At 31.7% G+C, this 15,180-nt stretch overlaps 1 protein-coding gene across 1 annotated transcript in view; it reads right to left on the bottom strand.

Annotated features, from left to right (window-relative positions):
- Positions 1-3,160: 3,160 nt before the first annotated feature.
- Positions 3,161-15,180, bottom strand: part of LOC123669100 (integrin beta pat-3-like) — a 28,818-nt gene continuing 16,798 nt past the window's right edge. Inside the window, exons 2-6 of the mRNA XM_045602737.1 lie at positions 13,802-13,987; positions 10,756-11,060; positions 7,641-7,719; positions 6,948-7,329; positions 3,161-3,426 (exon numbers count right to left, since the gene is read on the bottom strand). Of these exons, the coding sequence (XP_045458693.1) occupies positions 3,218-3,426; positions 6,948-7,329; positions 7,641-7,719; positions 10,756-11,060; positions 13,802-13,987 (1,161 nt within the window). The 3' untranslated portion in view covers positions 3,161-3,217. The remainder of the gene's footprint in view (positions 3,427-6,947; positions 7,330-7,640; positions 7,720-10,755; positions 11,061-13,801; positions 13,988-15,180) is intronic.

The following is a 15,180-nucleotide window of genomic DNA, read 5'->3' as shown; positions in this document are numbered from 1 at the left end:
CATATGTTTAAGTAATTACCAATTACGTTAAATTATATAGAATGAAGGGTCGTTGACGTTACCACTTGCAGCGTGTGTAAAAAATCCCGTCCAGTACTGTAGATGACTGTACTTGATAGACGGTTAAAGGGTTGGTCATATACGCTTTGAATATTAAGGAATAAATTAGTATTTAAAATTTGTCTATAAAAAGATTTTTAGAATATAAATCACTTGATTTATTTAATTTTAATTTTTTTTAATTAAAATTAAATAAATCAAGAGATTTATGAAATGCATGTATGAAGGGAATAATGAAAGTGGACGAAGCGAAAGAAGTATGTAAGGATCGTAGCAAGTGGAAAGAAGTGGTCTCTGCCTACCCCTACGGGAAAGAGGCGTGATTATATGTATGTATGTATGTTGATTTATTGCAGATAATATGGTTTTGTTACCTAATAATTATCATTAGTAAATTTTATACTTCTGAACCTTTTCATATTTATATAATTTACTTGTATATATATTTTTTCTCTTATTTAAAAGTTTTTCGTACTGAAGAGATCATGACTTATATTATTTTATTAATAATGAATAAATATATTTAACATATTTCGGTATGTGGTGCAAACCCTAAGACTGGCTGCCTCGAGTCACGTAATCCAGTCTGTACGCAGGCGACTACGCGCTAACTGCGAATACGTACCGTTTCAAGCTCGCAAAACGACCGACATATTGCAAGGCTGTTGACAATTGCTCTTGCAATATAGATCATATTTTTTACACTTATATTGATTGGGTAAGGTAACGGAAAAAATATTAGCTATAGAATAATTAATAATATCTAAGTTAGATGACCTATTTTTACGTGAGAATTAAGTTATTATTGTAAGCAAATTTAACAACATTTAGTTTAGTTGATTATTCAAAACTAGAATAAAAATAATTCAGTTTATCAGTAGTAAGCCATACAAAGTCTGGCAAGAAAATTACGAAGATAACTAAGAAGACGTACAACTTCAAACATCGACGAGTTATTAAGTTAATTAGGCTAAATCTGGGTCACGGGTGTATGACCATTTAGTAACTAAGTAAGTCTGCGTCAAGCTTAAAGTATGGCGTTACTTTTAAATGCCAAGAAGATAAAACACGGTTCCAGTTACTACAATTTACTCGATAAAATCTTACGCTTTATCTTAACTGTATCATATGGATAGCCTGCTGTTTGGATGTTTATAGTTAGTACTTATATTATATAAAAAACATTTAAATTATAGCGATTATTGCAACCGTGTTAACGGTATTTGCTTCCATTAGCGTTACCGGAATAAACAAATCGTGGTTTTTCCTGGTATATTGCTTTATGTGTACTTTGAAATGAATCAAGACGTCCTAAAAGGGCAGTTATGTTGTTTTTTATTCAGATTTCTAAGAATTTCCTTTTCATTGAATTAGAAATGATGCAATTAAGTACGCATATATTTTCGTGTGAAATTCTAATTTCATTTAGTGATGACGTCAGGCCATCAATCATTATACAACATGTGCTTTGTTCAAGTTATATTAAATAAGATATCTTTCTTGTTTATCTAAAATAGGTTTTGCGTAATTTAATATGATACTAGTTTGTCTTAACAGTTTGCATTAAAGTTTGTTTTAGCGAATTATTTGACCAGGGCCATTGAAGACTTATTCGTCAAAAGTGTTTCGACGATATGTGAATAGTACAGAAGTAAGTAACAAATCTACTAAACGAAGGTTTTTTTTTAGTTTAAGAACGAAATAAGTTGAACAAGTTTTTTATCAGATACATAAGTAACTTTCAATGTTAGAGATGTTAGTTTTTAAGTTGCATTGTTTCAAGATAATTGCTTTTTTACTCGACTACGGCAAAGCAAAAAAGAAGGGGTAGTATTTTAGCAGTCTATGCAAGTTCATCTGATCCTTCATATCTCGTAACTACTTGTCATATTTAGAAAAATGAGGTAACGTCTAAATTATGAGTTGATTATAAACGATATGGTGTCATATTATATTGAACGTGGCGCCCTCTATAGGACATAACGTGACGTAATATTTCTTTGTCGTAGTCAGGTTTTAGTTTTCAACTTTCTTGTTAAAACAGACACATTGGGATGTCATTGGAGTGTGTAATACAAACGGAAAACCCTATATTTCCCTAACGATGTTAGTCATCTGTGATGGTGTCTTAAACCAAATCGAGATCGATCCGATCTCACGGTTGAGTTAAGATTTCAAAAGGTATCATAACTTGTAATGTACATTGGTAGCGTTTGATTTGAAAACGCTATTAAGCCTATCTATTTTATCTTACTTTTAATGGATGTCAGTAATTTGTCGATTGTTTTCTAATTATTCACGAATATCAGATTGGGTTTCATAAAGTGAAAGTCGCGCTAATATTATACGTACTTCTCACTCTTGTTTGTTAATATTAAAAATTTAAATCAAACAAAATTGCAATTTGTATTATTGTAGATGTTTTGACTTATAATTTGGCTGTCTCAATCAGTCTTCACGGAAATAACAGTCTCGTCTTAATGTTATAACTATGTATATTTAACAAAAGTATGTTATCAATTAAATATCATTTTAATTAAATATAATATTGATTTTTATTAATTAATAAAATGTTATAATTCTGTCCTTAGCAACTTCAATTTAACAATGAATTGTTATTATGACAGGATAATTTTATCCATATTGAACCGAGGTAAAAGTGCGCGAGTGGCAAATAATTGTTATTATAATAAGTTAAAGAAGATTTAGTGAATAATAAAATAATACTTTAATGAGGAAAAATTTAATTTTGGTTAATTTGTAATGGGGAAACTTTAAAATCTCGTAACTGATCTAAAAATTCTTTCACCCGTAGAATGTTACCTTATCCCTAAGCCTTAGTTAGAAGGCCTTTAGAATGTTACCTTATCAATAAGACACAGGCTATATTTTAACGGGAGCAAACAAAACATACAAAATCCTGGAATACTAGTCTATACTAATAAGTATTATAAAGCTGAAAAATTTGTTTGTTTGAGCGCGCTTATTTCAATAATTACTGGTTTGATTTGAAATATTTCAGTAGCTTTTTGAATTGTATAGTCCAATTACCGAGGAAGGCTATAGGCTATAATATATGTTAATACGTTTTTTCCTTAAATTAACATGGCTGAAATCGCGGGGCACAGCTAGTCGAATAATAAAACAACTTACCTAACTACCACTTGCCGTACGTAGGATTCTTGAATGAGGACGTGGGCGGTTTGTAGAGCGGGTTCTCTCCCGTGCAGTCCTCAGCGTCGATGTTCTGGTACATGGGGTCCGACATGGGAACGGGAGGGGGGCGGTTCTTCCACATTAAGTAACCCGCCGTAGCAGCGGCAGCTACCACCAAAGCGATCACTCCGAGTACTATGGGGAGAGTCACTGTGAAAAAAAAATGGGTTCGTTCTAGAACTGTCTTATGGTCGTAACGAAAGAGCGCTGTATTTGATTGTACTATATTTTATTTTATATAAACTATTTATTGACCAATTTACAAAAAAAACCGGTTTTGAACAAAAAGCAGACTTAATACTTTAGTGGCATTCTTTTCTACTCAACCTTTAGGCCAAATAGACAAAAAGTTAATTGTAGGCAACAAGTAATATTTATTAAAATAAATTCAAGTATTAAGAATTTAATACTTGAATATATACGCCAACCCGCATTGGAGCAGCGTTGTGGATTAAGCTCTGATCCTTCTCCTACATGGGGAAAGAGGCCTATGCCCAGCATTGGGTTATTACATGCTGAAGCAGCAGCAGTTACATTTATAAGTATGTCAACACTGGAATGAGAGATGCTTCACTGATGCTGATCACTATGGTGATGGTACTTCATGGTCACTAATGGTAGAGACGAGGAAATTAAGACAAATATTTAAAAAAAAACCTAAGATATATTATATATTGTGGGGGAATTTCTATCAGTACTACCTACTATTGAGTCATTGTTATTAAATTCAATTTACTGAACTATAAAATTATTCACTATAGTTTTCATGAGACAATCTTTTGTAATTTTATTTTTTTTTACAATTTTTATTATAATGAACATTAAACAACAAGGTTTTACAAATTGAGTTATAGCTTATAATGACTTTTGCACTAGGTACATGATAAGAAAAAAAAAAGAACAAAAATAATTAAATGCTTTTTGAATGTTTCCATCGATGTCCAACATTTAGAAATGGAATCGGTACAAGCAAATTAAATGTATACACGGCACATATACCAAAAGAACATTTTTTATATTTTTTGTCTGTCTGTCTGTCTGTTTGTTCCGGCTAATCTCTGAAATGGCTGGACCGATTTTGACGAGAATTACACTGGCAGAGAGCTGATGTAATAAGGGGTAACTTAGGTTACTTTCATTTTAGAAATTAATTGGTTTTATAACTGAATAATAACTTTTTTGTTAAATTCCACGCGGACGAAGTCGCGGGCACAGCTAGTATTCTAATATTATTTTTAATACATTACGTAAATTATTAATGTTCTTATACATTTACGAGTATACGTTTAGCACGATATAATGGCACCTGCTTTTAATAAGACTTATACGTATGGAGATCACGATGTATAGTAAATAAAATCTATAGGTATATTTCTAATGTAAGTAATCTATGTCTATATGTGTATATTTAAATTCCAAGAGCTATAGAAATTGAAAATAACAAAGTCACCGCCTATTATAAACGCATACATACATAAACCTATATCATAATCAGTCATAAAATATGTATACCATTTCTATCGTTCTTTATATTCACATTGTTATTCCGAAAGAGTGGAAGGGACGGTTGAATGATAGTTAATTATTTATTTAGGGACGAGAGATAAACGTTATGATGGAAAACATATGGTGTGTTATGAAGTGGAGTGAATTAAAGCAACTGTGTAAACTGGACTGATAGTTTGATATTGTAATAGCAGCCACCGTTGTGTCATCGTGAGACTTAGCTTACTAAAATTTTCAAGCTGGAGAGTATATTTGTTTGTTGAATGCGTTTCTCAAATAAAATGATTATTATCAATAAACAAATACAACGGTAGCAAAACAAAACAGTAGAAACGTTTAAATTAACGATAAATCGCAGTTGTTTGTTGATTGCGTTCGTTTCAGAATTAACCTTTATTGTTTGCGTTAAAAACTTGTTTTAACAAACATAAAATGAATATTATGAACAAATGAAAACAACAACAGCTAAAACATTCACCAATCTGAGAAACACAAAAACTTAACGGTTTAAACCGCAGTTGATGTTTTTCGAATGCGTTTGTCTCAGAATAAACATTTATTATTTGCGTTCAAAACTTGTTTCACTTAAAAGTTATACTGCTTATTAACATAAAATAATTATTATGAACAAATGAAAGTAACAGTAGTTAAAACATTAACTAAAATAACATGTACGAAAAGTTACAATAACACGAGTAAAACTGCAGCACTGTCAAGTGTACTTAATGTAGAGCTAAGGATTACAGCAAAAGGTGTTTATTAATTAATTTTAAGTGTAAATACGTTCGTAAACGAAATTTAAGAACAATTGTTTCCCTTTAAAAGGTACATCTTTTGTTTGCGCATATTTTGGTTACACAGCAATTGAATTAAGATTGTAAGCAAACATTTGTAAACAAATGTATTGGCAAAAAAGTTTATTATAAAAATAAAATATTTACAAAAGCCCGTATGACTTTAACTTGGTTTTTTGGATTGTTTTGAACCGTTGTTGATAGTAATATTTAGACGGTCTTTTTTACTTGCAGCCATTATTGTTCGGTTTCGAAGACAAAAATTGTCCGTTAATAATGATTTGTTAATAATAAATAATGTATGTAATTTTTTTTAATTTTTAATTTATTTTATTTAAGACGCCTTTTTTTAGATTCTCTAACTACAGACATTTTTAAGTTATTTTTCCGTAATAAATGTTTAATATTTTAGCTTATACAAAAATAAATATAATATTGTTAAAGCTCGGTGTAGTTAATGCAGTATTTTATATAATTTATATAACTGGAAATACCTATAAGAAGATATGAGTAATTAATGTAGATTTATTTAAAGCTACGAATAACAGCAAAATGGCTAACATTGCCAGTGAGTGTTGCATGTTCTATTTCGGTATCAGTTTCCGAGAAAGAACTCAAAGCGGTCTTATTCGCTTCGAAGGATCAATTCGACGATTTATTAAAAAGGGTATTTAAGTGGTGAATGCGCGTTGAAAAGGAAAAGTACACAAGAGTACCGTTGAATATGTATTATTCTGAAAATGAAGAATATTTTTGGCAATATTTGTTCAGTGGTCATATTTTACATAAGTCAATTTTACATTGAAAACATCTTATGTAAATATGGTTTTTTTTCCATAAAAATCGGAATATTTATTGATTTTTATATAAAAAGTATAAAATTTCTTTTAATAATTTAAACTATTATAAATGCAATTCAGTCACTCAGGAGGTTCAGCCTATCGCAGTCCACTGCTGGACATAGGCCTACACAAGTTTGCGCCAAAAATGGCGTGAACTCATGTGTGTTGCCCATAGTCACCACGCTGGGCAGGCGGGTTGGTGACCGCAGGGCTGGCTTTGTCGCACCGAAGACGCTGCTGCCCATCTTCGGCCTGTGTATTTCAAAGCCAGCAGTTTAATGGTTATACCGTCATCGGTCGGCTTTTTAATTTTCAAGGTGGTCGTGGAACTGTTTTACCCCTTAGTCGCCTCTTACGACCCACGGGAAGAGAGGGGGTGGCTATATTCTTTAATGCCGTAACCACACAGCATGTAAATGTAATTGATATCACTGAAGTATTTACTAAATATTATCGAGTCACTATTCAAGTTAAAAAAAAAGTCTTAGGATTTTATATCCTAATGATAAGTATTATGTAAAATACTTACCACTGACAGCACCGGCTTGTTTCTCTTGCGTCGGATCACACGACTGGATAACCATGAAGAAAGTCTCATCATTCTCGTCCCTCATCGCCGCGTACACGTAGTTACAATCATTGATCGTTCCATTACATTTGACCCAAAGATTTCTATTCAAATCGTCTTTTTGCGCCATCAGGGATTCATTGTAGCTCTGTCTGAACAGCCCGAAGTGACATGTCTGACACCTCCCCGGTCTAGGGTCTAGGAAGCAATCGTCACAATCGTTCACTGTCATACAAATGTCTTCACAGTAGTTGTTTTTGTCGAAGTATCTAGAACCCTCCCTGTCAGTAAAACATTCGCACTTGTCGCAAGGACCGCACACTCCGTTACCCGAACACTCGATCTGATTAAAAATTATAGGCCGATTACATTAGCTTTGATGGAATATGTATTGTTATTATTACTCGAAACGGAATGGTTATTAGAAGTGCTTTCTTAATACGTTTTTTAAGGTCTCTGAAATTTATAGAATAATATTCTCGAAATATTCAGTTTTCTATTACCAAAGAAGAGTAAAATTTTACAGACATAATAATTCATAAATAGCATAATTTTACTTATTTTTCTCGTAACTTTTGTTTAATTATAGATAAGGATTTTCGGTATTACTAATTGTATAGTTGGCTCCTAGTATGTATTTTTTCATATACTCACGTTATTCCTGGCCGAGTCTGTACAAGGGACATCTCCTCGCTTCTCTTCGCATATTGGATTCTCACAGAATGTGCCCTGCCTAAAAGGAAATATACATTATTAACAAAACTTATTCGCACATGAAAATACCGGTTGCATCATATATTAGCAAAAATAAAATTATACACTAAAGTAAACGACCGTTATTAAGAAACAATATTTTTCCTTTTAATGACAAGGAAAATCCTAACTTTTTAATTTCCCTTGTTTTCGTTTCTTGCTTGATATATCGTATCTTCAATTATTTATAGTATTCAAACATTAAAATTATTTAATTTTCCTACTTCTGTACCAAAAAGCGCAAATGACGTTAACTAGTGGTCGTCCAGTAGTCGAAATTCGAACATAGTAATTTAAAATATTAGTTTGAACATTATTAAGATTCTGTTATCAAAGACTATACTTCTATAACAATAAACAAAAGAGTATACCTTTATGCGCGTCTGTATGCCAAATACATGGTAGAGTGTGTAATGCTATTTTATTTACTGATTTTTTTTGCATAGTCAAAAAAAATATTAGTTTTCCGCACTCCTCTATAAGTGTGCGAAATTTTATACTCCTCCGTCCGTGCAATTATCGTAGAAAGGGTTCACAAGTTTTTAAATACTTTGTTGTGTAAACCATAAATACATTATAAATAAATCTCAAAAATAATTACAGATTAGTACAGTAGCTGCACTTATGGCTAATTAGCCATTCCTTCTTCTTCTTATTATTATTATTATTATAGTTATGTTTTGACGCCGCGTTGGCGCAGCGGTTACAGCCATGGATTGTACCTGTTGCGCTGGCGGTTGCGGGTTCGATCCCCGCACATGACAAACATTTGTATTGGCCATACAGGTGTTTGCCGTGGTCTGGGTGTTTGTGCAGTCCTTGTGGGTCTCCCCACCGTGCCTCGGAGAGCACGTTAAGCCGTCGGTCCCGGTTGTTATCATGTACACCTGATAGCGATCGTTACTCATAGTAGGGAATATATTCGCCAACCCGCATTGGAGCAGCGTGGTGGATTAAGCTCTGATCCTTCTCCTACATGGGAAAAGAGGCCTATGCCCAGTAGTGGGATATTACAGGCTGAAGCGTAGTTATGTTTTATTTGATAGAATGAAATTATGAAAAGATTACCAAAACTCGAATAATAGGTTTTATCGTTCTAAAATTATTCCTCAAATGTAAATAAAGGGTTCTTTAATGCTGACTACAATTTTTTACTATAGTGTATGTTTAAAACAATGTCTAGTCAAGCGATTAGCACACTTCTCATGATTTATGATCAAAGCTCTTATGTTTTATCGGGTATAAACTGTTAGGTGCGTTAATCTCACTAAACGTTTAACGAAGAATGCGTAAAATTACTCGAGTGACCACTTCAACTTGTTTTTGTTTGTTTCGTCACTCGTAAGATTACTAAATTTAGATAAAGTTTCGACGTTTAGTAAGTTAAATGTGTCGAAAATGGTATATTTTATTAAGTTAACATAGAACTCAATGACTATATATTTTAACGGTAATTAAACATTTCTTAACTTAATATGTATGACTTAATAGCACTATAATAGTTTTGAGCGATAGTTAATTTATTGCTTAAACTTTTGTTTATTTTTAACTATAGTGTTACTTTCAAATACCATCAATATTTTATCAGGAAACTGCTACACTGTCTGCCCCATTATTCGTTCATATAGTTCGTTAACTTTAACAAGCACACCTGAGTAGATGAATGACATAGTGGTTAGGGGTTATCCACACGAAAGTTTGTTGTAAAATCAAAGTTACAAGTTAAAACAGGTATACTGAATTTGATACTAAATTTGAATAACGTTTCTTCTACAAAAACAAGAAAAAAAAAACTAATTAAAGACAGCACAAGTGTCACCTTCCCGAAAAATTGGCAAAGTGCTAACTGGAAAGTAGGTGAGAAGGATGAGTTGGGTTCATTCACTTTGATGCTAACTACAATTTCATAGCCACTATTTTTATACATTAAGGATATTAATATTATATAATGCTAGTTTGGAAAATACTGAAATAATTATTCATTTTCTCCTTGAAAAGTTTTTGTAATTAAATTCAAATAATTGATTACTTAATTAAACTTTGTTGATGTTTTGATTGTATATATTCTATAGAAGGTAAAGTCATTGGCATTCAATTAACTTTGAAAAAAAAATACATTCATATGATCAAACGAGGCTGGAATATTGTAACTACTACCATATTTCGTAAACGTGTAGTTAATACTTAAGCTTAATAAAGAAACAATGTGTTTACATTTAAGCAACCATAAAGATGCTCTTGGAAGATTTTTTTTTATTACGAAATAATTAGGAACAGGAGAGTAATTGTGTCAAGTGTAATGTAAAGCTCAGAGCGCTGCCGTTAAGAAAGTAGGACTCACAAGTCTATAATTAACTTTGCAACAGACAGACATGTCGTTGTTCGGTGCATTCGTAATTCTGATTGATACTGCAGTACAGAGGCGTTGTTTTCGTATAGGCTTTTATGATTACAACACGATTAGCAGGAAAAGTGTTACAAAGTACTTATAATTAGTGAGTTCATTCACTTGTTACTCTTGAATATTATTATGACCGCTAGGACTTCGATAGTTTTTTTACGAACAAGAAAATAGACATAGTTATGCTTTAGGGTAATCACTAAATAGGAGACAAATAAAAAATTACTTGAGAAAATAACAATATTTTTTTATTTATTTAAGTTTGTTGATTTGATTTATGACATAATTAGAATTCCAAGCATTTTATTGCAGGTTACATTACGCATTGGTAAATATTGACTGTATAATTTTGATACTTGTCATATCTGCGCGTGCGTATGGGAAGCGCTAGTCATTCCTTACATTGCAAATTCGCTATGGATATCATACCGAACTTTACTGAGCATTACGATGAGCATACGTTTAACTTATAAACTTTGTTACTATATATTTTAATAAGGGAAATAGAAGAGAAAATATTCATATATAAAGATTTTATGGCAAAAATTAAGTTAGTTACCTACCGTACCCTTGTTGGCTTACCTACTTATATAATAAAAATAGAAAAAAACTTACCATCCTTGCTTACAAGTGCAGACACCGCAAGTCAAATTTCCCCTTCCGTTACACACCGGTGACCATACTTCAACTTTCTCACTACACGCGCAAGCACAGGGCACATGGAACTTCATCACTGCTTCCTCTTTAATGCCTTCAACTGACATCTTGACGTTAAAGTATTCAGAAGGGCCGCCGGTAACGGTGCAGAAGTTTGTGTCCGGGCTCGTTTTAATTGTCGTGGTGCAACTACCGTCGTAACAACTGGTCTGATTTGTAACTCGAAAGTTTGAGGTCTGAGTCGAATTAACGACTAACTCAACCTATGAAAAAAATAGACAGTAAAATATTCGTCTTTGTAAACGTACGCATGTCGTCACTTACAAAATGATTAGTTTAGAATTTTAGTTAATATTAGCACTTCTGTTGTTTAAGTGTTACTATGTGTTTTTACTGAACTTACATTAAACCTAGCTATCATCATGTTGTCGAGGCGCAACTATCACTTCTTTTGATATATCAAAGTTTTAATAACAGTGCAATTACATATTTGTGTACACAATTACACCTATCTCATACATTTGAGGACTGTTTTGACTAAAAAAAATGGAAGGTTAGGTTACAGTAAACAAATTTTTATATGAGACTCAGTATGGATTAATTGCGCGAAATAGGGTGTGTTATTCGTTATCCCTGTAATTTACTTTACTGGATTAATACAGCTGATAGATCAGGCTTTCTTAAGCGTTCAATTAAAAATGTATCACGTGGAGTCTAGTTGTATGCAAAGTGCGTATCATTGAGATATCGATTTCTGATTGTTGATCGATTTAAATAATCGAATGTATAAATAATTTTACATCTTAACAATGAACAATGAATATCTAAATCATATCTATTTATTATTTAAAGCACATATCGTTTACATATGAATGAAATAAATTATTGTGTGGCTTGGATAGTTTTATTTTAATATTTTTTACAGTTATTTTATAATTATACTTTGATGATGATGAACGAAAGTTAAATAAGTACGTAATAATTTATGATGTTGATGAATATAAATGTAAAAACGAGACCACTTTAATGTTAATGTAAACTGTTTCAAAATCACTTCAAACATGCAAGCTTTCGCAATGCTCCGTTTATTCGTCTTCGAATTTATTTTATATCTACTTGATTATAAACCGGATAACTAAGTTTTAATATCGTATAATCCGATATGTTTAAAACGTCGTAAAATGTCTATAAATTAGTGTAGATAGACTTGCATTTTAATCTTATGATATAATAATACGATTATATGGCGTTCTATCAGATTATAGAATATTGCTGTGTAGTTCAATTAGAAATCAAATTTAATCCCACCAAAAACATTTTCATGTAAATTGTTGCCAAGACGAGATCATATGGCTCGCACTGTCAAAAAGTTATCAGATCTCATGTAGAGCCAAGCTTCTAACTCTACACGCCCTAACTCTACAAGCCCTAACTTCACAAACTCTACAACTTAGTCAAAATATGTGGCTTGGCCGTTTCGTTACTACCGGCTGCCGATGTTGTAGATGACGACTTTCTTGTCTCATTTATATAAATATATTTTCTCTTTTTATTTTTATTTGTATTATATGTATATCAATTATTCTTCTTCTTTTTATTTTTTCTTTAATAGAACTATTGTATGACAGAAAAGTAAAAAACAGTGAAAAAATTTTTCACCTTACGCCCACGTGACGGTAGCGAAACGGCCAAGCCACATATTTTGACTAAGTTGTAGAGTTTGTGAAGTTAGGGCTTGTAGAGTTAGGGCGTGTAGAGTTAGAAGCTTGGCTCTACATGAGATCTGATAACTTTTTGACAGTGCGAGCCATATGATCTCGTCTTGGCAACAATTTACATGAAAATGTTTTTGGTGGGATTTCACTTCTTTTTGTAAGCTGCTTATGACAATATTATCGTTGCATTTTACCTCCGAGACATTTTATACCATAAATATCATCCAATCTTCACCATATTCGGTTTAAGCACGCTGTTTTTGATTTTATGTTGAACTGATATGCAAACGGTGATCTCCGCCAAAACTTAAATACCAAAATTACAAAATGTAAATTTTCGACATAAACTAATAACCGATTTTTATTTTTTATGTATTTTATTATTATTAATAATAACAAGGAGTCCTTATATCAATTTTCAGACCTCTAGCATCAAAATTTGCGGAAGTCTCATACAAACTTCCATCCCCTAGTTTAAGGGGTTGGGGGGTAAAAGTTCCAAGTCTTAGAATTTTTTTGTTGTTTGTGTACTAATACTAGCTTACATACCAAATTTCAGCTTTCTGGGACTTCAGGAAGACTCTAGGAATTTTGATGATCATCAGTGAGTGACGAAATCGGGGTTTTTTAGATATCAATAAAATCTAAAGTATAAGAGCTATGCAATTGAAACTTTATATGTTTAATAACTCCACTATCGACACCATATCCCCAGAATTTTGTTTATCTGGTATATTCCAAACCCAAGTTATGAGGGTTCAAAAAAACGACGAAGCACTTCGAGAAAAGATAGGTAGTGCTTTTCGTTTTTTTTTTTTTTTTTTTTTTTTTTGGTTCGTCTTGGCGGGGGCACTACCGTGCCCCCAGATATGCATTTATGAGACCTTATTACTTATTTAATTTTAGTGTGAGAAGAAAATGTATTTTTTCATCTGTTTTTATTGTATTTATTATTACAGTAAATCACTTTTTAGAATTAAAAACCAATTCAATATAAATTAATACTATATCTAAAAATATGTTTTGGATTTTCAAAGAACTAGAGACTGTATTTTTGTATTATTACTAAATCAATACGAACATCTGACAATAAACAGATAACATTAATATAGTAATACTTTCTATAGCGAGAGCTCTTGGGAAGGCAGTGTTTTGCGAGGGTCGACAGCACGCTTGTGATGTTCCAATTGTTGCATGTGATAGGCTACGGTAACCGCTTATCATCAGGCAGATTGTACGCTTATATGCTACACTATTGATTTTTAAAAAATAATTGAACTTTAAAATACCTTTGGCTGTTTAGATTCGGACGGGTAGTTTATCGTAAATCGGTCATCCGTTCCTACTTTCAAAGTCCGAACTCGAGATTTAGGTTCGAAGTGAGTTCCTATTTCATCTTCAATGGTGAGGTATGACACCGATTCTTCTTTTCCTGAACACCAGTTGTCGTATCGTGATATGGTGCAACGTTTCGCCTGAAATTAAAAATTGGGTTAGATTTTTTATAACCATTATATTGGTGAGGATTCTAGTATCATAGTGCTAAGGTTTTGGTGTAAATTTTATAGAAATTGTTAAAGAATATTTATCTGTTCATTTTCTTAAAGTGAATCAGATGTAGAACTGTAATTGGGACTGGTTTCTTCTACTAAACCTTCGTTTAGAATACCTAATTTTGTTACTTTACAGAAAAAAATGTTTAAAGTAGCAATCTTTATTGTCTTATTTTTACGTTTTTACATGTGTAAATGATAAATAATTTTAATTATATACATGAAGTTTGTACATATATAAATATAGTTATAAGATCCAATTAGCGTCTTCAATTATACGTATATGGCGAGTGCTGCATATACTTTATATGGATCTGTCTGCAATCTAAATGCCTGGACACCCTTAATTGGCACGTTCGAAATGGGATTCGTAGTAAGGAGAATGTTAATATACTATAACGTTAGCTATATATAACCATAATATAATACCATAGTTATATGAACAAATAACATATGTCTATAGTAACTAAGCTCACAATAAAAACTTCGAAACATTTAAATATTGATTATTTAAATAGATGATGAATAATGAGGGTAATTTATAATTATTAAAGTACAAATTATGTTTGTTTTCACAGATGCTTTAGAATAGAAAATCCAGCAAGGTTAACACAGTTTTCGTAGTGAAATCATTTATAGTTAAAAATTACATTATAGTACTTTCAAGACCAATACTTATTCTTTCGATAATTATTTAATAAGAATTTCATATTTTTTTATAACTCTTCCCAAAAGATAAATGAAAGATCAAAGGTTGTACATGAATTTATTTTTTTAAGTTGTTGCGTAAAGGTAGGTTTAGGATCACAGCATAAATAGTTAAAAAGTGAGACATTATAGTTTGAATTTTTTTGTTAGAAATTAATAAACACGCGTTTCAATGTTTATTTTTTAAATTAATAATTGGCGAAGTCATATTTTATTTTTAAATTTAATTTATAAGATTAGATTTACTAGTTTAGCTGGTTGAATGCTGTCAATAGTTGTGACATAAAGTAACAGAGCATGACATATTTTTTTACGTAATAATTAAAACTTGTTTTGTAAGTTTATTTTTTTCATACATTATAAGGCAGTACTATGACAACTGCATTGTAATTGTAGTTCTAATGTCC

Source organism: Melitaea cinxia, chromosome 3 (genome assembly GCF_905220565.1).
Source record: "Melitaea cinxia chromosome 3, ilMelCinx1.1, whole genome shotgun sequence".
Lineage (NCBI taxonomy): Eukaryota > Metazoa > Arthropoda > Insecta > Lepidoptera > Nymphalidae > Melitaea > Melitaea cinxia.
Note: the sequence above shows the minus strand (reverse complement) of the source record. Positions and strands in the feature narration are given on the sequence as shown.